This window comes from Leptodactylus fuscus, chromosome 1 (assembly GCF_031893055.1).
Source record: "Leptodactylus fuscus isolate aLepFus1 chromosome 1, aLepFus1.hap2, whole genome shotgun sequence".
In the NCBI taxonomy this organism is placed as follows: domain Eukaryota; kingdom Metazoa; phylum Chordata; class Amphibia; order Anura; family Leptodactylidae; genus Leptodactylus; species Leptodactylus fuscus.
Window position 1 is genome coordinate 22,685,370 of NC_134265.1, and position 25,177 is coordinate 22,710,546.

Consider the following 25,177-nt stretch of genomic DNA (forward strand, 5'->3'; position numbering starts at 1 on the left):
ATACAGCGGCTGAGAAGGCAGTATCACACTATAGGCTTAGATACAGCGGCTCAGCAGACAGTATCACACTATAGGCTTAGATACAGCGGCTGAGAAGGCAGTATCACACTATAGGCTTAGATACAGCGGCTCAGCAGACAGTATCACACTATAGGCTTAGATACAGCGGCTGAGAAGGCAGTATCACACTATAGGCTTAGATACAGCGGCTCAGCAGACAGTATCACACTATAGGCTTAGATACAGCGGCTCAGCAGACAGTATCACACTATAGGCTTAGATACAGCGGCTGAGAAGGCAGTATCACACTATAGGCTTAGATACAGCGGCTCAGCAGACAGTATCACACTATAGGCTTAGATACAGCGGCTGAGAAGGCAGTATCACACTATAGGCTTAGATACAGCGGCTCAGCAGACAGTATCACACTATAGGCTTAGATACAGCGGCTGAGAAGGCAGTATCACACTATAGGCTTAGATACAGCGGCTCAGCAGACAGTATCACACTATAGGCTTAGATACAGTGGCTCAGCAGACAGTATCACACTATAGGCTTAGATACAGCGGCTGAGCAGACGGTATCACACTATAGGCTTAGATACAGCGGCTGAGCAGACGGTATCACACTATCGGCTTAGATACAGCGGCTCAGCAGACAGTATCACACTATAGGCTTAGATACAGCGGCTCAGCAGACAGTATCACACTATAGGCTTAGATACAGCGGCTGAGCAGACGGTATCACACTATAGGCTTAGATACAGCGGCTGAGCAGACGGTATCACACTATCGGCTTAGATACAGCTGGCTATCTCACACATCACATAATGACGCCCCCCATCCATTACACTCCCCCCCCCGGGACTAGATTTTCTCATATCCCTCCGCCGGTCACGTGCGGTCTAGCAGGCGGAGCAGCACAGCGTTGCTAGGGGGCGCAGTGACCACGAGGCGTTAGGCGCGGGCTATAGCGGCGCCTCTATGGTTTAGGGCGGGACACGGAGGATGGAGAGTCCGGTGCTGCCCCGGGGACAGCAGGAGAGTGACGAGGAGGCCGGTAACGAGTCCGCACCGACTACCGGGGATTAGCACAGGTAACGGGCCGGGGCCAACTGACAGGACACTGAAGGAACTTTCAGAAGCGTTACTCTGCTCTCCTCTGATAGGCTGCTTTATCTGAGCCGCCGCCTCTGATTGGTTGCCGGCCTTTCCGTCATTGATGTTTCGCTCTGATTGGACGCCCGTTGTTGTGTGCTGATTGGCTGGCTGTTTAATAGTACGTTTTAATTGGCTGATGGCTTTGTTCCTGTCCCGTGATTGGTCAGCAGCTCACAGCTGAGATTATCGCATTGTTTCACTAAGGGCCTGAACTTTGTAGGGATAGTTTTCACTGTGCGAATCTAGTCATCATTGGCTCAGGTTTTTTCCCCCCATGGATATCATATTTAGGTTCATTCAACTTTTTAATCGATTTTTTATTAGTTTTTTGAAGTTTTATTAATTTATTTATTTTTTCATCGATGAACAGACATGTCAGATATTAGCGCCATTGTGTCAGCTGCCATGACACATAACACATCGGCCGCAAGGCTTCGCATTATGTGATCACCTAGATGCCGGGGTCGCTATTGACCGTGTCATCTAAGGGGTTAAACTGCCAGGATCTCTGAGAGTTGTGATCCTGGCAGTGGCGTAACTACGAATGGCGCCCCCCCTGACCGACGCTGAAGACCTAGACTGACAGACCCCAGACCCCAATTTCTGCACGCTCTCTTATGTCCCATAGTGGCCCCTGCACACAGTGTTATGCCCCATAGTGGCCCCTGCACACAGTATTATGCCCCATAGTGGCCCCTGCACACAGTATTATGCCCCATAGTGGCCCCAGCACACAGTATTATCCCCATAGTGGCCCCTGCACACAGTATTATGTGGCCCCTGCACACAGTATTATCCCCCATAGTGGCCCCTGCACACAGTATTATCCCCCATAGTGGCCCCTGCACACAGTATTATGCCCCATAGTGGCCCCTGCACACAGTATTATCCCCCATAGTGGCCCCTGCACACAGTATTATGCTCCATAGTGGCCCCTGCACACAGTATTATGCCCCATAGTGGCCCCTGCACACAGTATTATGCCCCATAGTGGCCCCTGCACACAGTATTATGCTCCATAGTGGCCCCTGCACACAGTATTATGCCCCATAGTGGCCCCTGTATACAGTATTATCCCCCATAGTGGCCCCTGCACACAGTATTATCCCCCATAGTGGCCCCTGCACACAGTATTATGCCCCATAGTGGCCCCTGCACACAGTATTATGCCCCATAGTGGCTCCTGCACACAGTATTATACCCCATAGTGGCCCCTGCACACAGTATTATCCCCCATAGTGGCCCCTGCACACAGTATTATCCCCCATAGTGGCCCCTGCACACAGTATTATACCCCATAGTGACCTCTGCACACAGTATTATGGCCCATAGTGGCCCCTGCACACAGTATTATACCCCATAGTGACCTCTGCACACAGTATTATCCCCCATAGTGGCCCCTGCACACAGTATTATACCCCATAGTGGTCCCTGCACACAATATTATACCCCATAGTGACCTCTGCACACAGTATTATGGCCCATAGTGGCCCCTGCACACAGTATTATACCCCATAGCGGCCCCTGCACTCAGTATTATGCCCCATAGTGACCCCTGCACACAGTATTATGCCCCATAGTGGCCCCTGCACACAATATTATCCCCCATAGTGGCCCCTGCACACAGTATTATACCCCATAGTGGCCCCTGCACACAGTATTATCCCCCATAGTGGCCCATGCACACAGTATTATACCCCATAGTGGCCCCTGCACACAGTATTATGCCCCATAGTGGCCCCTGCACACAGTATTATGCCCCATAGTGGCCCCTGCACACAGTATTATCCCCCATAGTGGCCCCTGCACACAGTATTATGTCCCATAGTGTCCCCTGCACACAGTATTATACCCCATAGTGGCCCCTGCACACAGTATTATGCTCCATAGTGGCCCCTGCACACAGTATTATACCCCATAGTGGCCCCTGCACACAGTATTATGCCCCATAGTGGCCCCTGCACACAGTATTATACCCCATAGTGGCCCCTGCACACAGTATTATGCCCCATAGTGGCCCCTGCACACAGTATTATACCCCATAGTGGCCCCTGCACACAGTATTATGCCCCATAGTGGCCCCTGCACACAGTATTATCCCCCATAGTGGCCCCTGCACACAGTATTATCCCCCATAGTGGCCCCTGCACACAGTATTATGCCCCATAGTGGCCCCTGCACACAGTAATATCCCCCATAGTGCCCCCTTGCACACAATATTATCCCCCATAGTGGCCCCTGCACACAGTATTATGACCCATAGTGGCCCCTGCACACAGTATTATGCCCCATAGTGGCCCCTGCACACAGTATTATCCCCCATAGTGGCCCCTGCACACAGTATTATCCCCCATAGTGGCCCCTGCACACAGTATTATACCCCATAGTGGCCCCTGCACACAGTATTATACCCCATAGTGGCCCCTGCACACAGTATTATCCCCCATAGTGGCCCCTGCACACAGTATTATCCCCCATAGTGGCTCCTGCACACAGTATTATGCCCCATAGTGGTCGCTGCACACAGTATTATGCCCCATAGTGGCCCCTTGCACACAATATTGTCCCCCATAGTGGCCCCTTGCACACAATATTATCCCCCATAGTGGCCCCTGCACACAGTATTATGGTTCCATAGTGGACACTGAACAATTATTATACTCTGGGGTGACCAATAACCCGTTTTATCTTGCTCTATCCATCAGACACCTTACCACATAGGTCCTACAGAGGCGCCATATATTTATATTTATATATACCATATAGCAAGACACACTGAACATCTAACATAACAAGGATTGGGGGTAAGGGCCACTGATTGTTCCCCCATAGACTTGCACGTGGGGCATTGATTGACTATCAGGTTTCTGACGTATAACATTATTTTCCAGTCACATTATATCCCGGACACTGATATGAGGGAATGGCTAGATCCAGTTCTCCGGATTCCTCCATCTCCATCTCGTCGCTCCTGGCCAGCTGCAGTCTGGGGATCAGCGGTCGTAAAGATGGCGGCCGGCCTGCAGCCTCTATAGAGTACAAGGACAGACTATACGACTCTGCATCTAAAGCCCTGGAGGATTACATTGGGGACTATGAGGCGTCTAGCACCGGGAAGATCACCATCCGCCCATCCACCGTGCTTAAGTCTCCGACCAGAAGAGGTACGTCTTGTAATGAGGAATACTTTGGACACTGGAAGATGGTGTATCTTTGTTATATCTGACGCCGGGTGGCATCCAGAGAAAGGAGGAGACACTAGTAGTTTTGATCTTTGCCCCTTTTAAAGGGATCCTATCATTAAAACTCAATTTTTTTGTCCCTAACACATAGGAATAGCCTTAAGAAAGATTATTCTTCTCCTACCTTTAGATGTTTTCTCCGGGCCGCCGTTCGGTAGAAATCCTGGTTTTGGGTCTGTATGCAAATGAGTTCTCTCGCAGCACTGGGGGCGGTCCTCAGAGCTCAAACAGCACTGGGGGCGTCCCCAATGCTGCGAGAGAACTCTCCAGCGACACCTCCATCTTCTTCTGGAACGCCCTCTCTCCATGTGTCTTCTGCTGTCCTGGGTTTCACAGTCTTCTAGGCCTCGGGCAGAGCCGACTGCACATGCCCGGGCCACAAAAAAATGGTCGCTTACACCAGCTGACTGCGTAAGTGGCCATTTTCTTGTGGCCCGGGCATGCGAAGTCGGCTCTGCCCGAGGCCTAGAAGATTGTGAAACCCAGGACGGAAGAAGATGTGTGAAGAGGCCATTCCTGAAGAAGATGGAGGCGGCGCTGGAAAGTTCTCTCACAGCATTGAGGACGCCCCCAGTGCTGTTTGAGCTCTGAGGACCGCCCCCAGTGCTGCAAGAGAATTCATTTGCATACTGAAGAAGACCGGGATTTATGCCGAACAGCGGCGCGGAGAAGACATCTAAAGGTAGGAGAAGAATAGTCTTTCTTAATGCTATTCCTATGTGTTAGTCACAAAAAAAGGGTATCCAATGACAGGATCCCTTTAAACTAGCTGATCAGTATGGGTCCCCCACCCATTGATGACCTATCCTAAGGTATCCTGTATGTCCCAGACCCCCATAGACCTTGAACAGCATGCATTCAAGTTTGTGCACCACAATGCAGTCGGTCCACCAGAGTGAGGCGCTCTTTGTAGCGTCTATACACTGCGGCCATGATGACATGTAAAAGATTTTTGGACAACCCAATTTCCAAGAGGGCAATAAAAGGATGTAGGTCCAGGTATTGGTGGAAATGCCCTTTAAGCTGACCGTAGTGTTCTCCTGTTTGCAGGTCGGCACAGATCACCCCTGACCCGGAGCAGATACGTGGCCCGTGACCCTGACTTGCTGAGCCTGACCACGGACGATCTCCTGGGCTTCCCTTCTGACGGATCTCTGCCCTTCACCCAAGCTTCTGAGCGGAAACGTCGGAAAAACCTGACCAAACTATATGGATATTCTCCCCATGTGATGACCCCCTTAACCCCTTCATCACTAAGAGGGAGGGACACCTCCGCCCTGGACCTCCGAGACCACAGACTCCGCACCCGGGATCTTCAGAGGCAGAAAGAAAAAAGTCATGTGGACCATTTATTACGAGAAACAGAAAACGACCCCAGACCTTATAACGATGTGGCCTCCCCCTTATATAAGAGTTACCCCCGCTGGATGACCAGTCACAAGTCTGACCTGGGGGTGTCTGGTATCACCAGTATCCCCGATGTCACGTATCCGGTCTGGTTAAGGGACCACAGACTCGTGGATGATATAGACAGCTGCAGGACTCTTCATAGGGATGGTGCCATCACCAAAATCCCCCATTACCCCTCCGGCTCCGCATCACTGGGGTCATTGAACCATTTACAGATACCACATTATGACCAGCGAGGCTACAAAATGGTTAATTCTACCAAATATGTGGACGCTAGAAAGCGTATTGCCCGCTCTGATTTGGATATGATGGGGGATTTACATAGAGCGGTGAAATGTAAGCATCACCCCATTGTTCTTCCTGGCAGATGATGTTTCCTCCTTCCTCTCATGGTTTGTTTTCTTCGTTTCTCATAGATCATCCCGAGCAGAAGTCAGAAGAAACCGGTGACCGCGCACACAAAGACTTGTCACCGCAGCGTCTACGTAATGACCAAAGCCCCCGAACTGAAGACGTCCTGGAGGCCGAGCGGTCCTGGGAAAAGGTCCCTTATACATAGTAAGATATTAGAACGGCCACTACCTGCTAATGGCGTGTTGGAGCGCCCCGTACCCGGACAACAACCTGCGCCTTCATGGGGTTTGGGCGAATGGGGGTTGGGCAATCCTTACATACTGTGGTCTGGGTATCTCCAAGGTCTACCAACACCCCCTGCCATAATACCTTTGGAGATTTGTTATCATGGGAAGGTTCCACTGCAGCAGGTGAATTAAAGGAGATTACCAGGACTTATTAAAGGGATTCTATCATTAAAATCACACGTAGGAATAGCCTTAAAGGGATCCTCTCGGTCAGACACAATTTTTTTTCTAGGTACCACATCGGAATAGCCTTTCGTCGTCTTCTCTGTGTCGCCGCTCGCCTACAATCCCGGTTCTTGTCAGTATGCAAATTTCTCTCGCAGCATTGGAGACGCCCCCAGTGCTGCGAGAGAATTCATTTGCATAATAACGAAAACCGGGATTTGTACTGAACGGCGGCGCGGAGAAGACATCTAAAGGTAGGAGAAGAATAGTCTTTCTTAAAGGTATTCCTACATGTGATTGAGCAAAATGTGATTTTAATGATAGGATCCCTTTAATTGATGAACTATATTTGGGATGGATCATCAATTGAAGGTCAGCGGGGGTCTGACACATCAGCTCTTTGTAATGTGCGGTATCATTCCCTGAGCACCAACTCTGTGTTACAGGCCATATGACGCCACGTTCATTGGTCACATGGCTTGTTCACAGCTCAGTCTCATTCAAGTGAATGGGCTGAGATGCAATACCAAGCACAGCCACTACACAGCGCTATACTTGGTAATCGGATTCTTATTTGCCCTGCCATCGGGGAGAGTCAGGAGGCCGCCATGTTCATTAGCACATCCGCAAGGCTTACTGACATTGTTAGATTCGGCCAATCCACCCGTAATGTCAATCCTCCCCCACCCAGCGACCGTCAGTGTCAGATTGTAGACCCGTCCAGAGTACATCTGCCCCGTCAGCAATTTTTGAAGACGCTCGGAGTAGCCAATGACTTCTCTATTATTTTCAGCAAGTCTCCTGTCCATGTCCTGTGTGAGGAGGAGGAGGAAAACCAAGGGATCGAGGCCCTTAAAGCTAATCTCATGGAAGATTTCTTTAAAGACTGTGTGCAGCAGGAGAAGACGGTAAGTTACGTGTGGTAAAAAAAATCTATTTCAGCCATTATACAGAGGTAACCTGAGACAACAAAAACCTATAAAAAATATTTTTTTCAATGATCTCTCATTGGTTTTTGTTGATATCACACTTCAGCAGTGCAACCAGTGCAACTCTGCTACATCTCTATACCTCCCATTGTGGTTGTCTTCTGGTTTTGACAGTCTTGTGGCCCTTCCGTCAATCTTGGAGGAAGTTGCTGGTGCTGAATATTTTCTATGCAAAAAATGTAGAAACATGTCAGCCATTCACATTATAGTCACACCTCTCGCTGAATACACCAAAGAGCAAGCGGCTCCCGACATTTATATCTGCACATTCCACCGGTGCCACGACTGGCATGGCGTACGTCAGTCTTCATAAATATCCATCAACGTGATTAGAACATACAGCAGTCAGAAATGACGTCCATCCTATAGACAGAGGAGGGTGTGAGTGCAAAGAGCGCCTCACTCTGGAGGACTTGGCATTGCCATGTATTACACTCAGATAAACTTTCAGATAACTTCCGATTTTGTGGCAGAATTTGTCTCACTAATGTATATGTATCTCCCTGCGTCTTCTTCCGTCCTGAGTTTCAATCTTCTAGGCCTCGGGCAGAGCCAACTGCGCATGCCCGCGCCAACAAGAAAAATGGCCTCTTACACAGTAAGCTGGTGTAAGCGGCCATTTTCTTGTGGGCCGGGCATGCGCATTCTAGAGACCTAGAAGATTGAAACCCAGGACGGAAGAAGACACAGGGAGAGGCCGGTCCTGAAGAAGATGGAGGCGTTGCTGGAGAGTTCTCTCGCAGCATTGGGGATACCCCAGTGCTGTTTGAGCGCTGAGGTCCGCCCCCAGTGCTGCGAGAGAACTCATTTGCATACCGATGAAAACACGGATTTCTACTGAACTGCGGCGCGGAGAAGACGTCTAAAGATAAGAGAAGAATAGGCTTTCTTAAGGCTATTCCGACGTGTTAGGGACAAAAAAATAGCATTTTAATCATAGGATCCCTTTAAAACCTAGAGCAGTGTCTGGTGTCCTGTGGAGGGTGAAATTTTTTATATAACACCAAGTTCTCTGTTCTACCTGTATCACACAGAGGGGATTGGGAGCAGCTGCGGATACATATCCCAATCCTGACTGCGTTTATAACTGGTGGAAATAATTCAGGTAGAACTGTCATCTTGGTGTCATGTGAAAGCGGAGAATCCTTTCTTATAGATCACCTTTCTACCTTATGAAATGCTCAAAAATTGTTTGACGTGAACCCCCCCCCCCCCTTCCCCACCAGCAACTCAGCGAGCCTGTACACCACTATACAAAAGCAGTGTACAGATTTTAGCTAGCAGTAGGGAAGTAAAGTGGATTTCAGCGCAAAATGTTAGAATGTTAAATAACCCCTTTAATGTATACTGTGTAATGCTTCATTTCCCCTGTGGGGGCGCTGCAGAAGAATTAAACCCCCATTATTTTCTGATGACACGTCTAACGACAAAATGGATCCTGTCTGTATTTTGCTTCTAATTTCCAGGGTAACCCTTTTTCCGGAGGGAATCACCACGGTCCCGTAGAGGCGCTGAAGCACATACTCTTCAACCTGCAAGCGTTCCAGCAGAACTTCAAGCAGGACACCGGCTCCGCGCATCTGAAGGAATTCCAGAAAGTGAGTGTCAGTCTTACCAATCACGATGTACTAACCCATCCTATCAATAGGGAATAACTTCAAAGCTGGCCAGGTGTTCTTGTCTCTAAAAAGGAACGAGGATATAGACTTACAATTATCTTACAAGTCATAAAATCGGACATAAAATCATAAAACTGCGCTAATGAAACGCTTTATTGACTCCAATCGTTATTACACAGATTTTTCTTACCTTCCCAGATTTCGACAGAAGCAGAATCTGAAATTCAGAAGGCGGACCAAGAGATTTTTCCAGTGAACAAGTCGCTACAAAAGTAAGTTCCGGTTCCTTAGAGAGCCTTAAAGGGATTCTACCATTAAAACCTTTTTTTTGTGGCTAAGACGTCGGAGTAGCCTTTAGAAAGGCTATTCGTCTCTTACCTTTAGATGTGATCTCCGCCGCGCCGTTCCTTAGAAATACCGGTTTTTACCGGTACGCAAATGAGTTCTCCCGCAGCGATGGGGGCGGGCCCCAGCGCTCAAAAAGAGATGGGGGCGTCCTCACTGCTGCCAGAGAAGTGTCTCCAAGCGCCGCCTCCTTTTTCGTCCGCCGTGTTATCTTCAATGTCTTCTTCCAGCGCAGGCTCGTAACGTCTAGCAGAGCAGACTGCGCAGGCGCACAGGCCACGGGAAAATGGCCGCTAACAATACTGTGCAAGCGGCCATTTTCCCGTGGCCTGCACAGTCTGCTCTGCCCAAGGCCTAGAAGTTACGAGCCTGTGCCTGAAGAAGACATTGAAGATGACGCTGCGGACGAAGAAGGAGGCGGCGCTTGGAGACACTTCTCTGGCAGCGGTGGGGACGCCCCCATTGCTGTTTGAGCACTGGGGCCCGCCTCCATTGCTGCGAGAGAACTCATTTGCATACTGGTAAAAAACAGTATTTCTAAGGAACGGCGCAGCGGAGACCACGTCTAAAGGTAAGAGACAAATAGCCTTTCTAAAGACTACTCCGACATCTTATCCACAAAAAAAGGGTTTAATGGTAGAATCCCTTTAAAGGGGTTGATCTATTTATCATCTACGAGCATAGGGCATTAAAGGGGTTGGACCAAGTTCTTCAGTTATCCCCTATCAATAGTAGAGGCAAGATATTCGTGATGGGTAAGGGTCTTCCCGCCAGTCCTGGCTGTCTCGTTTTGATGGAAGGACAGGCCAAGTGTGCACCCCGCTATATGTTCTTTATGGAACACCAGAGATATCTGTATTTGCATCGCTCCTATAGAGAATTATGGAACCAGCAGAGCACATACTTGACATGCCACTGGAAACCTAGAGCCCCATTCTTGGAATCAGTGGAGTCCCGGTAATATTATATGCTATATGAACAATGGAAATAAATAAGATGCTACATACCACTTAAGACGCCGCCTGACGCCTCTGATGGTATTTAGCAGGACGTTCACTATAATTCTGCTCTGTTTCGTTATTTCCCCACCAGGGCTCTGCACCATTTGTCCCGACTGAAGGAGCTTGTAGGTGACTGTAACCAGAAGAAAACCGAAGACAATAAGCTGGAGCTCCAGACGTAGCTGCGACCTCAACCAACGAGTGTTACTTTATTATTATAATATTTAATGATTTCATGTTGTATACATGTGTATTTTTATACTGGATCCCCCACATATCATCCCTGTGTTCTGTATATTTATCTATTGTATTGGACTCCATATTTGCAGTTTTTTGTTTTTCAATGTATAAAACATCTATTACACCTGATTATTAGTTTTCTGATGAAATGGAAAACAGCAGTGTGGGCCTCCAGCCTTAAAGGGATCCTGTCATTCAATCACTTTTTTTTCTAACACGTCGGAATAGCCTTAAGAAAGGCTATTCGTTTCCTGCCTTTCGTTTCCTTCTCCGCGCCGCCGTTCACCTAAAATCCCAGTTTTTCTCGGTATGTAAATGAGCTCTCTCGCAGCACTGGGGGCGGGCCCCAGCGCTCAAACAGCATTGGGGATGTCGCCAATGCTGCCAGAGAACTCTCCAGTGCCGCCTCCATCTTCTTCTGCTGCGAGGTCTTCACCGTGTCTTCTTCTGGTGGCGGCTTGTAACTTCTAGGCCTCGAACCTAGGACAAGCTGATTGCACATGCCCGCCAGCCACGCGAAAATGGCCTCTTCCAATAATATGTAAGTAGCCATTTTTCTTGTGGCCGCGAGCATGCACAATTGGCTTGCCTGAGACCAGGGGTGAATCATGAGTTTCTGCCGCCTGAGGCAGACATCAGAAAGCCGCCCCCCCCCCCCCCGGAGGAGGGGCGGAGCCAACCGGAAGGGGGCAGGGCTGAACGGAGGGGGCGGGGCCGAGCGGAGCGAGCGTCTTTCTTTAGCAGGTAGAGAGCAGGCAGGGAGAGGACCTGCTCTCTGCCTGAGCGTGAGGGGCGGCCGCTGGAGCAGCGCTGCTCCAGCGGCCTCCCCAATCCACCGCTTGTTCTGGACTGGCTTAGGTCAGCAAAAACGCCGCCCTCCCCGGGGCCCTGGCATAGTTCCGCCTGAAGCGGTCACTTCAGGTCGCCTCATGGGAGGTGCGGCGCTGCCTGAGACCTAGAAGTTACAAGCCACCACTGGAAGAAGATGCAATGAAAACCTTGCTGCAGAAGAAGATGGAGGCGGCGCTGGAGAGCTCTCTGGCAGCATTGGGGACGCCCCCAGTGCTGCGGGAGAACTCATTTACATACAAAGAAAAAACGGGATTTTAGGCGAACGGTGGTGCGGAGAAGAAAAGGAAAGGTAGGAGACGAATAGCCTTTCTTAACCCCTTCCCGCCGATGGCATTTTTTGATTTTCGTTTTTCGTTTTTGACTCCCCTCCTTCTAAACCCCATAACTTTTTTATTTCTCCGCTCCCAGAGTCATATGAGGTCTTAATTTTTGCGGGACAATTTTTTCTTCATGATGCCACCATTAATTATTCTATATAATGTACTGGGAAGCAGGAAAAAAATTCAGAATGGGGTGGATTTGAAGAAAAAATGCATTTCTGCGACTTTCTTACGGGCTTTGGTTTTACGGCGTTCACTGTGCAGCCAAAATGACATGTCCCCTGTATTCTGTGTTTCGGTACGGTTCCAGGGATACCAAATTTATATGGTTTTATTTACATTTTGACCCCTAAAAAAAAATTCGAAAACGGTGTTAAAAAATTTTTTTTCTAAAAGTCGCCATATTCCGACGGCCGTAACTTTTTTATACATAGGTGTACGGGGATGCATAGGGCGTCTTTTTTTGCGGGGCCGGGTGTACTTTTTAGTTCTACCATTTTCGGGAAATGTTATTGCTTTGATCACTTTTTATTCAAATTTTTAGCAGAATTAAAACAGTGAAAAAACGGCGGTTTGGCACTTTTGACTATTTTTCCTGCTACGGCGTTTACCGAACAGGAAAAATATTTGTATAGATTTGTAGAGCGGGCGATTTCGGACGCGGGGATACCTAACATGTATATGTTTCACAGTTTTTAACTACTTTTATATCTGTTCTAGGGAAAGGGGGGTGATTTGAACTTTTAATACTTTTTATATTTTTTTATATTTTTTTTTACTTTTTTTTTTATTTTTTTTTTGCATTTATTAGACCCCCTAGGGGTGTTGAACCCCAGGGGGTCTGATCACTAATGCAATGCATTACAATGCGAGGGAGCGGAGGAGAAGGTAAGTTTAATGTGGAGGTGGAACGTGAATCTGGGGGCAGATGAAGGAGAGGACGGCATGACACTGGGGGAAGAGATGTGGGGACATGAATCTGGGGGCAGAGATGTGGGGACATGAATCTGGGGGCAGAGATGTGGGGACATGAATCTGGGGGCAGAGATCTGGGGGCAGAGATGGAGGGGACATGAATCTGGGGGCAGAGATGGAGAGGACATGAATCTGGGGGCAGAGATGGAGGGACATGAATCTGGGGGCAGAGATGGAAGAGGGACATGAATCTGGGGGCAGATGAAGGAGAGGACGGCATGACACTGGGGGAAGAGATGTGGGGACATGAAATTGGGGGCAGAGATGTGGGGACATGAATCTGGGGGCAGAGATGTGGGGACATGAATCTGGGGGCAGAGATGTGGGGACATGAATCTGGGGGCAGAGATGGAGGGGACATGAATCTGGGGGCAGAGATGGAGGGACATGAATCTGGGGGCAGAGATGGAAGAGGGACATGAATCTGGGGGCAGATGAAGGGTGTATATGAAACTAGGGGAGAGATAGAGGGGGGACATATAATTTACGGGTGACTAGGAGGATTATACTGTGTGCGGGTACATGAAAAATTAACGAGTGGGCGGAGTTAACACAAAAGTGGGCGGGGCTAAATTTGCCGCGGCGCGCTACGAGCACTGCACATTTTGTCCCTCTTTCAGTTCTTCAAAAGTTGGGAGGTATGTATATAGACAGACACACATATAGACACACACACATATACACACACACACACATATAGACACACACACACATATACACATATAGACATATACACACACACTCTCCCCCCTGCAGCTCACCTTACATCTCTCAGTACTTTATGACACGCTCCACATCTTCGGCCGGCACTAAGACACGCCCACTAGACACGCCCCCCTAGTCAAAGCTGTGCGGGCCGGACTGACTCATTCAGAGGGCCGGATGTGGCTCGGGGGCTGGACTTTGCCCAGGTCTGCTTTAAGGGGTCACTGGCAAACTCTGCATACATCCATAGTTCAAGCATCTATGAATAACTTTTGCAATGCACAATATCTTAGAGAGAAATGCTCCTTTCTCCACTTATTATCCCCCCCACCCCTCATCCCAGCTAATATGACGTGCAGTCTGTCTTAGTCTCCAAGACAGATTGGTGTCTCACAGATGTATCAGATTAGATGTGTTCATAGAAGTCTATGGAGTGAGAGAAAGTGATGCCTGCAGAGAGGCTGCTGAATCTAATAGTAAGTTTCTATCATGTCCCAAGTTCTTTATTCACCTTCATATGTTTGGGATTCTCTATAATGTCCTGTATGATCCTGCTGAGGATTCTGAGTGTGAGAGTGAGTTATGGAGCAGATTCTCCTCTACTTTCTGTGTGCAGTGAATGGAAGACGTCATGGCGGCCTGGTCTATGGCTACCAGCTCAGATAGAGGGGAAAACTGCAAAAACCAAGTCATATAATGGCAGAAATAGTCCTTATATACACATGGCAATGTATACGCAAGGTGAGGTATACTTAAAGGGGACCTTTCATGCCCTTTAATATTGGTGGTGTTATATACCGCTATATTCAGCGCCCCGTCGGCTCTTCCAGTATCCCCTGGTTGCAGAGTTATCGGTGCTGTTAGTTCTGGAAGTGCTTTACGGCTTCTACAACGTGCCATGGGATAGCCCCTTTAAATATTTTGGTCCTATTGTACAGTGATCATTATAGACAGACATGGACCCCAGAGGTCGGACACGTCATCAATATTTTTGCCCTGAAAACCCCCCTTTTTTTTATTGTAGCCGCAGAGGAGGAAGTTGAGACCATTTTTTCTGCTTCTGATCTTGTTGTTTTTGTACATGGACATCTTCCCGCATCACTGCTTGTATAGCCTTAGCGGCACGCGTCTGATCAAACGCTCTTCCTTGTGATGGCGACTCTAAGAATGTTGGTTAACCGGTCTGTCGCAGACTTCCTTAAAGAAATCGTTCTCATGTAGAAGGAATTAAGCCTTGAGATCAATGTCTGACCTCATGTCATCTGTCACCTGGGGGTTGAGGTGAGTTGCGGTTGAGGAATCTCCATTGATCTAGAGACCTGCCTGCCAAGGTAGACCCTGGCCTATTATTTACACCCATATAATTCAATCAAGGGGGCTGTCTGATAGATACCCTTTATATAGGTACACCCACCAGCACATCACCCCAGCCCTGCAGATAGATAGGTTACTGTCACCAGAACCGGCATATCACCCCAGCCCTGCAGATAGATAGGTTACTGTCACCAGAACCGGCATATCACCCCAGCCCTGCAGATAGATAGGTTACTGTCACCGGAACCAGCATATCACCCCAGCCCTGCAGATAGATAGGTTAGTGTCACCAGACCCAGCATATCACCCCAGCCCTGCAGATAGATAGGTTAGTGTCACCAGACCCAGCATATCACCCCAGCCCTGCAGATAGATAGGTTACTGTCACCGGAACCAGTATATCACCCCAGCCCTGCAGATAGATAGGTTAGAGCCACCAGAACCAGCATATCACCCCAGACCTGCAGATAGATAGGTTAGTGTCACCAGACCCAGCATATCACCCCAGCCCTGCAGATAGATAGATTAGTGTCACCAGACCCAGCATATCACCCCAGCCCTGCAGATAGATAGGTTAGTGTCACCAGAACCAGCATATCACCCCAGCCCTGCAGATAGATAGGTTACTGTCACCGGAACCAGTATATCACCCCAGCCCTGCAGATAGATAGGTTAGAGCCACCAGAACCAGCATATCACCCCAGCCCTGCAGATAGGTAGGTTAGTGTCACCAGACCCAGCATATCACCCCAGCCCTGCAGATAGATAGGTTAGTGTCACCAGAACCGGCATATCACCCCAGCCCTGCAGATAGATAGGTTAGTGTCACCAGAACCGGCATATCACCCCAGCCCTGCAGATAGGTTAGTGTCACCAGAATCATACGCTTTTTTACCTTTGTGAATTGGTGACTCCGCAATGGCAAACCCTATGTTGCTCCCAAAGGCTCATTTGCATTTTGACAAAAACATTGATACCTCGGCAATAAAAACATCATAAATATCTGCAAGACATGAGTGTTATCTGTGGGTGACCGGATAAGAGGTGACATTGTTGTGAAAGGAGTTTATCTGGGCTGATAGAACATTTAGTGTAATATCCGCATTGTTCCTCGCAGGATCATTGTCCACGTCAATCATAATCCATGATTTATCCGGGAAGGTATTTATCACTGGAGTGACGTGTCGGCCATTATGTGAGAAATCAATAGGAGGACATGTGTAAGGTTTACAATCGGAAGATACTAGTTCACTTTGTGGAGATCAGGCCAGGGTAAGTTGTCTAAAGGTAAATTCATATGGCGGACCCACCATGCGAAATCCGACATGGAAATTTTCTTAGCTGTCCGCAGGAAGATTTCTACTCTGGAGACCCAGACTGACAGTATCATATACAGACCATGGGCCATACACATTAGATTAATGTTGGCCGAACATGCCGATTTTGGCAGGACAGGGCGACCACCTAATGTGTGGGAGTCTTCTCCCCTGATAGCCGATGTCAAGGAAGATTAGGATCGGGCAACTGGATTTCATTTGGCCCAATCCGTTTGTTCAGAGGAAGATAAGCCACTGCCGGAGGATTCTCCTCGCTCCCATTCAGAAAATTCCCAAACTTGGACAAGTCGAGCCTGCATGTGTATGGTGGAATCATGTTGAGAAAAAAATCATGTAGATTAGTGGCAGTGAAAGTCCCTACACTTCTACCAGTCTCTATTAGTTGGCACAGCTGGTCAACAACCAATATGGCAGCCATGACTGTTGTATCACAGATTGCCATGGATAGTGTACCTACTGGATTGTATCACTGGATAGTCAGATTTCCACTCCAGATCCTTGAGAAGCAGACATCAATCGGCTAACCACTAACCAGATGAGATCGGGTACAGCTTCAGCACCACCAACTGGAAGGGGTGATGATTACCCAAGGGACAAAAGACGCCCTAGGACTCCAAGACTGAGCTAAGATGCTGGAACCCAGGCTACATCAACATCCAAAATTATCAGAACCTATATGTGACTTCCTCCCTAAAATCGAGGCAGACCTCCACCACTTTAGAAGACCTGGGTCACCTCTTTCCACTGGGTCCTCTACATATTATCTACCCCCTGGAATATCCTCCTCACTTCTCCAGATAGCCTCTAACGCCCTCACCCCATGAACACCAGCTTCACCTAAGTATCCAGATCACCCTCCCCTCAGTCCCAACCCAATGGTTTCATCCTTTACAAGAACCCCAAGTCCAGATATCTTCTATACTACGGAAGATGTTTCTACCATATTGTGTTGCCATTTAGACCCATTATGGACATGGAGCCCCAAGTGCTGGACACATGTGGAGTCCGCCAAATGTTTAGATATCTCCCATAGGTGGAGAGGACGGGTTTACTGACCACTGTATTCTTGTGGTTCAACGATGTTATCGATGTGTTTTCCATGACTAGTGACACGCCGGTTGTTCTACTCTGTACAGAACATTCTACAACCTCTTGTAACCGGCACGGGGCCGATGGGCATTATATCACTGATGACCACCACTTTCTCTCCATTAACACTCTCCGGTATTGCGACACCTCCACAAACCTAAAACTGATATTGGCATTTTAGGAGACACATTGTCATCTAGACGACTTTGATAGAGTGAGGACATTCTGGGTGGGGGACGTCATTGTTCCTTCAGCCCAAAATAGAGCGGGTGGAGTACTAATATTGTTTAGTACGCCTATCTTACACTATTGTCTTCCGTTCCACTCATGACCAGGGTCGACTTGCTCAGGTAAATCGTACAACTCTGGCCCGGAGATTTCAGATAAATGGACCAAATGGAGACAATGAAGCGTTCTATCAATCCCTACGACCTACCCAAGCTGCAAATCCCTACATAGCTAAGACTATAGCTGGAGACAATATGAACCACTGTCGCCAAAGATCCTAATCGAAACTGACATATGGCGATATCACCATTCCGATAGTAGAGAATTGACTCATTATTCCTATGCCCATTGGCTTTGGTCCAGATTAGATTGTTTTCCATTAGACGCCAGACTGTGGCACCGATCTGTCCGCACCTGGTTATATCGGATCGTTCTCCACTCACCCTCATCCTTGGAGATAACTATATAAAAGGTACGGACTATAGAGTTCCCTCCTTCATGGCCATCGAGGAGTCTTGGATGGTTGTCAGCTTGGATGGAGGCTGGACTATGAGTTACGTTATCGAAGGCGAAATCTAACCCTTGCCTGTATTGTGAAGCCACAAAAGTGGTGCTCGGAGGGTCCTTATTACATACACAAAGCTAGAAACGCCATGATGTTGACCATATATCCATACGGAGACCATGATGCTGACCATGATGCCATGATGTTGACCGTAAATCCATCTGAACTTCATACCCAAAGCTTTCCCACAACAACATGGAAAACTGATAGAATTGGCGCCAACTAGGAGGGAACGCTTTTACCGCTCACATCTTGAAGCCGAGAATTTTAGATCCGGTAATGAGTCGGGTGAATTTCTAGCGAATATCAACAAGGTTCCCAGACCACACACATATCACTATGTTAGAGGACACGAATGGTAGACGGTGCCCTGGACACTATGGGGCATAGTTAAGAATAACGAATGCCAATCTTCATATCCCTGGCGCCGGCAAAAAATTCACCACATTTATTCAAGTGGCTCCTATGCTGGGCGGTGAACCTGTGCCGAAATCTATGCCGGCTTGTACCTGGCGGCGATTTCAGTGATCACTTGCTCCTGCACAATGTTTTGGTACAAAAATGCCGATTATTGTCATATCTAGGGGTCAATAAAATTGCAAACCCCATGACAATGACATGTGGAGTAGGGGAGTCGTAGTAGTGGCTGCCGTGCACATGCTCATCCCCAACACCCGCTAGGGTCAGGTGTTTGTACGGGAGCAGGTGACATCTTTAACAATTTGGGAAATTTATCAAAATTGGTGATAAGGAAAATCAGAGCAGCCAATCCAATTCCAGCTTTCATTTCTCAGAGGCCCTTTGGAAAATGAAAGAAGCAATCTGATTGGTTCCTATAAACAACTACTCCAGTTTTCTCTTGCACCTGTTTTAATAAATCTCCCCCATTGGGTTTATGTATATAGCGTACAACTGTTACTAGAGTTACAGTATATAGTGAAGACATCTGTTACTATGGTCATTGTATATAATAATGACGTCAATAACTTACGGTCATTGGTGAAGATTTTTGAAGACTGGAGTTACTCACCCCATTGCACGCCTCCTAGGGGACACGCTCTGGCGGGTTGTGCGCCTAAAATAAAACCTACGCCAGCTCATAGGTGACACAGATGTCCGATGTCATTTTCTGGCATAAATGGCAATAAATATGGGCCCCCCCACACATTATGATGCCCCCTTGTGACCTCACACAATATAATGCCCCTTTTTGGCCCCCACCTAATTGCTCCCTTTATCCTCCATATGGTAAAGTGTCAAAAAAGTGAATCCTCACCTTTCCCCACAGAAGGTAACGAGCTGCGCCTGATGTGAGTATGTAAGGCAGGGGTGCCCAATACGTCGATCGCGATCTACCAGTCGATCGCAAAGGACGTATGGATCGATCGTGGGATGTAGCCAGGGATCCCCAGTGTCTGCTTGTTCACAGTGCAGGCTGAGAATCGACTCTCAGCCTGCACTGTGAACAAGCACTCTGGACACTTGCAGGCCGGGCAGCAGCAGCTCCGGGGGATAACGCACTCCCCGCTCTTAGGGATGGAGGGAGCCGGGTGCTGCTTGTTCACAGCGCAGGCTGAGTCATCTACGGACACTGGCAGGCGGGACCGCCGCAGCCACAGCCTGCCAGTGTCCAGAGATAACTCTCAGCCTGCGCTGTGAACAAGCAGACACGGGGATCCCTGGGCGGCAACAGAACGCCGCTGTCTCCTGCTCTCACGCTCCACCCGATCCCGCCCACATGCACGGCCCCGCCCATAGACACGCCCCACACACATGCCCGCCCCAGCCCCGCCCACAAGAAGTGGGTAGTAGATCTTTTGCCTTGGTCAGTTTATGAAGTAGCTCACATGCTGAAAAAGTGTGAGCACCCCTGATGTACGGGTTCTGGTGGAGGGGCTGGGAGTTGAACCCCACCTAACTTTGGGAGATTTACCAAAACTAAAAAACATATTTCCATCCTTGCCAGTGGGAGTATTTAACGGACTAGATAGACAACGAGGGAGATTTATGAAGTCTTCATATTCCCTGCACAGGCGGAGGGGAGGTGCTGGTGCAGATTTCAGATATCATTTAATCTAGTAAACTGGCACAAATCAAACTAAATCTGCCATGTCCCTCATCAAGATACCCTTTTAGGAAATTGGTGATGGAAAATTAAAAAAAAAACTGGTTTGCATAAAAAAAAAGCCTTCTATGCCAGAAAACTGCTGTATTAGCCATAATAAATCTCTCCCAATATTGTATTGTATCTAACCCCAATTTCTACGGGGTATATCTCAGACTTCCTTAGAATGGGTACCATCATGTCTATATGATCAGCTTTTTACTTAGCAGTCCATAGGTAAATTACAGGTGGTCCCAAGGGGGACATACTAGTGCAGCATCCCAGAGTGCTCCTGCTTATATTGTCTTTGTACCTCTGGGTTACATTTGTGTGTCCTGTCTATATGTGATGTGTTCCATCCACGTATTGTGTTTGGAGCTTTCCCCTTGTTGTTCCCTGTTAGTTCCCCCATTGTTTGCCCCCTACACTTGGTGCAGCCCTGTCCTATTACAGGCCACTGGGTGGGGTGGGGTAATTAAAGTCTCCAGGGGACCGTTGGAGCCTCAGTCTAGTAGTTTGTGGTGTATACTAGCTCTGCACACTGAGCCCTGCAATTTCCAACACAGCCCCTGAGAAGGAAGAATTCAAACTCAAGGCTCTTAAAGAGACAGCGCTGGGGTCCTGTGACAGGAGGTGTTATCCAAGCACCTTCTACAAGGTAACCAGACCCTTGCCAGGACAGCCCCAGTATCTGCTGGAGGAGGCTGAAGAGTGGAGTTAGAGTCGGAGTGTATGGCACTAGAGCCTAAACATCAATGGCATCCCCTCAAGACCAAGGCTGGGGAGTTGGACACTGGAGACTACAACCTGTTCCAATCTGTTTAAACTGCACATCTACTTTCCTGAGTCGTTCCTGCATCACCATCAGGGGTCTTCCAAGCACCATCACACCAGCTCAGAGTAGGGAGGTCTCCTCTCCAACTGGAAGCGCCCCGGGGGAAACTACTTCCACCATCTTTAGATACTGCTACAGGACCCCCCTTATCAGTGTCTGACCTGGGAGCTGAGTTGGGGAAGGTGGTTGAGAGTAGTTGGCTTATCTGGTGGCACATCATCCACTACTACTATGCCCATCCTCGGGTTCCCTAGTTTAGTGGTTGGCTCCTCTGCCAGGCACCTTGTGAGTGGTTATTGCCCATACATAAGAAGTGGCTGTGTTAAAATCCATCATGCCCAATTCTCCTCCCCTTACATGTGCTATCGGGAGAGACGGGTCTCCATACACATTATATGGTGGACCGATCCTACCCAAATTGACAAGTTTGGACGACCATCTAATCTACATCTAATGTTAACAACCAGCTATAAAATGAAGTCACAACGTGGACAGGTCACTGGAGGAATCATTAACCATGCCCGCCTCCGACTCCCTGCTCATGACTCCCAAATTTATCAGTCCTTATCTGTCACTGACACCTCAAGTGTCCTCGATTGCTTCACATACGTAAACACGGTCGGGGTTAAACATCTTCATGCAAATGTGAAGTCATAAACTGGTCGTGACAATGAGGACTGGGAACTTCTATTCTATACTCAGTGAGTCATCAATGTGGAGAAAGTGGATTATATCCGTGTCACGCTGAAGAATATTCCTTATTTCTACGAATTTCACAATCTGATTTCCTACAGATATAGCAAAGTTTATCTTGACACATATACAACAATTTGCCATCAGGAATCCCCTGAAATACTTTACTGCAACATAGTACAGGGCAGGGGAAGATGTCTAGATATCTGGAGGATGCGCTACAACCCCCAGCATGGACTGTATGTGGACTGTAGTTATGAGATGATAATGATATCATTGGAATTTGCGTCATTATTGACACATTGTAGGACATTGGTGGTTTAATGTATATTCAAGTTACCCTATGCATGTCAAGTGGAACTTGGCTACATCTATAGGACATCAGATGGCAAATTATTATAACACAGGAACATTTCCATGCGGACAGAAAAGGTGCAAAACCTGCCCTCACATACTGACCACTGACAGGATAGAGATACCAAACTCTAACAGGGAATATCAAATCCGTGGTACGTTCACCCTTAACACACCTAATGGAGTGTATTTAATAATATGCACCAAATGTCCCACTGAAAATCTGTATGTTGGAGACACCGGACAGCAGATTAGAATGTGTATGAATTCACATCGCCATACAATTAGAGAACGAAGAATGGACCTTCCCGTATCAAAACATTTCTGCAATGAGGATCATAATATCGCCAGTGACATGAAAATTTTGGTTTTAAGAGGGAATTTTAAATCAAAGAAAGAGCGATGGATTTATGAGTATAAACTTATGACCGTGCTTCAAACACTGGAGAAGGGGTTAAATCTGTCACATGGGTTTATGGCAGCTTACAGAAATCACTGACCTGAGACCCTGAGAACTGATAAGAACCTGGAATGATTACATTGTTCTTACATTGTTTGTACCAATTACTAATAATCCTCTACCCCCCTTCCTCCTAGACTTCTATCCCTATGTCTCCTTTTGTATATAAATATGCATCCTTCAGAAATGGTTTAAATTTACTTGAGAAAGGAGCCGAGAGTCCCGAAATGTTGTAATCTGTCATCATTATTAGTTAGCCATTAAAAAGGTATCAACGACTGAAGACTATCAAGTTTTTTTTTTTACATTTCCTACCCAATGGCTAACACGGTACGATAACAACAGTGGCGTAACTAGGAATGGCGGGGCCCCGTGGCGAACTTTTGCCATGGCCCCCCCCCCCCCCCAACAGACACCGACGTCGAAGACCTCGACCGACCCCTCCTCCGCACTCTATTATGTCCCTTAGTAAGCCCTGCACACAGTATTATACCCCATAGTGGCCCCTGCACACAGTATTATCCCCCATAGTGGCCCCTGCACACAGTATTATCCCCCATAGTGGCCCCTGCACACAGTATTATGCCCTATAGTGGCCCCTGCACACAGTATTATGTCCCTTACTGGCCCCTGCACACAGTATCATCCCCAACAGTGGCCCCTGCACACAGTATTATCTCCCATAGTGGCCCCTGCACAAAGTATTATCCCCCATAGTGGCCCCTGCACACAGTATTATGCCCCATAGTGGCCCCTGCACACAGTATTATGTCCCTTACTGGCCCCTGTACACAGTATTATCCCCCATAGTGGCCCCTGCACACAGTATTATGCCCCATAGTGGCCCCTGCACACAGTATCATCCCAAACAGTGGCCCCTGCACAAAGTATTATCCCCCATAGTGGCCCCTGCACACAGTATTATCCCCCATAGTGGCCCCTGCACACAGTATTATGCCCCATAGTGGCCCCTGCACACAGTATCATCCCCAACAGTGGCCCCTGCACAAAGTATTATCCCCCATAGTGGCCCCTGCACACAGTATTATTCCCCATAGTGGCCCCTGCACACAGTATTATGTCCCTTACTGGCCCCTGCACACAGTATTATCCCCCATAGTGGCCCCTGCGCACAGTATTATCCCCATAGTGGCCCCTGCACACAGTATTATGTCCCATAGTGGCCCCTGCACACAGTATTATCCCCATAGTGGCCCCTGCACACAGTATTATGTCCCATAGTGGCCCCTGCACACAGTATTATGTCCCATAGTGGCCCCTGCACACAGTATTATCCCCCATAGTGGCCCCTGCACACAGTATTATGTCCCATAGTGGCCCCTGCACACAGTATTATCCCCCATAGTGGCCCCTGCACACAGTATTATCCCCATAGTGGCCCCTGCACACAATATTATGTCCCATAGTGGCCCATAGTGGCCCCTGCACACAGTATTATCCCCATAGTGGCCCCTGCACACAGTATTATGTCCAATAGTGGCCCCTGCACACAGTATTATCCCCCATAGTGGCCCCTGCACACAGTATTATCCCCATAGTGGCCCCTGCACACAGTATTATGTCCCATAGTGGCCCCTGCACACAGTATTATCCCCCATAGTGGCCCCTGCACACAGTATTATCCCCCATAGTGGCCCCTGCACACAGTATTATGTCCCTTACTGGCCCCTGCACACAGTATTATCCCCCACAGTGGCCCCTGCACACAGTATTATGCCCCATAGTGGTCACTGCACACAGTATCATCCCCAACAGTGGCCCCTGCACAAAGTATTATCCCCCATAGTGGCCCCTGCACACAGTATTATCCCCCATAGTGGCCCCTGCACACAGTATTATGTCCCTTACTGGCCCCTGCACACAGTATTATCCCCCATAGTGGCCCCTGCACACAGTATTATGTCCCATAGTGGCCCCTGCACACAGTATTATACCCCATAGTGACCCCTGCACACAGTATTATGCCCCATAGTGGCCCCTGCACACAGTATTATCCCCCATAGTGGCCCCTGCACACAGTATTATCCCCCATAGTGGCCCTGCACACAGTATTATCCCCCATAGTGGCCCCTGCACACAGTATTATGTCCCATAGTGGCCCTGCACACAGTATTATCCCCCATAGTGGCCCCTGCACACAGTATTATCACCCACAGTGGCCCCTGCACACAGTATAATGCCCCATAGTGGCCCCTGCACACTATATTATGCCCCATAGTGGCCCCTGCACACAGTATTATCCCCATAGTGGCCCCTGCACACAGTATTATGTCCCATAGTGGTCCCTGCACACAGTATTATGCCCCATAGTGGCCCCTGCACACAGTATTATCTCCCATAGTGGCCCCTGCACACAGTATTATGCCCCATAGTGGCCCCTGAACACAGTATTATGCCCCATAGTGGCCCCTGCACACAGTATTATCCCCCATAGTGGCCCCTGCACACAGTATTATCCCCCATAGTGGCCCCTGCACACAGTATTATCCCCCATAGTGGCCCCTGCACACAGT

General features: G+C 48.3%; 1 protein-coding gene across 1 annotated transcript; it reads left to right on the forward strand.

Moving 5' to 3' along the window:
* The first annotated feature begins 982 nt into the window (after nucleotides 1-982).
* On the forward strand, nucleotides 983-10,849 carry C1H18orf54 (chromosome 1 C18orf54 homolog). The gene is made up of 8 exons (XM_075262369.1): nucleotides 983-1,096; nucleotides 4,052-4,324; nucleotides 5,453-6,148; nucleotides 6,229-6,370; nucleotides 7,412-7,526; nucleotides 9,074-9,205; nucleotides 9,425-9,498; nucleotides 10,664-10,849. Exons 2-8 carry the CDS (start codon nucleotides 4,084-4,086, stop codon nucleotides 10,752-10,754), a joined length of 1,491 nt encoding a protein of 496 aa, XP_075118470.1. The 5' UTR covers nucleotides 983-1,096; nucleotides 4,052-4,083; the 3' UTR covers nucleotides 10,755-10,849.
* The last annotated feature ends 14,328 nt before the right edge of the window (nucleotides 10,850-25,177 follow it).

Bases quoted from the DNA above. Each gene is read 5' to 3' on its own strand.
- C1H18orf54 (XM_075262369.1), top strand. From the start codon at position 4,084: ATGGCTAGATCCAGTTCTCCGGATTCCTCCATCTCCATCTCGTCGCTC. The intron at 6,149-6,228 runs GTAAGCATCACC...CGTTTCTCATAG, and splicing joins TTTACATAGAGCGGTGAAAT to ATCATCCCGAGCAGAAGTCA. The intron at 7,527-9,073 runs GTAAGTTACGTG...TCTAATTTCCAG, and splicing joins GTGTGCAGCAGGAGAAGACG to GGTAACCCTTTTTCCGGAGG.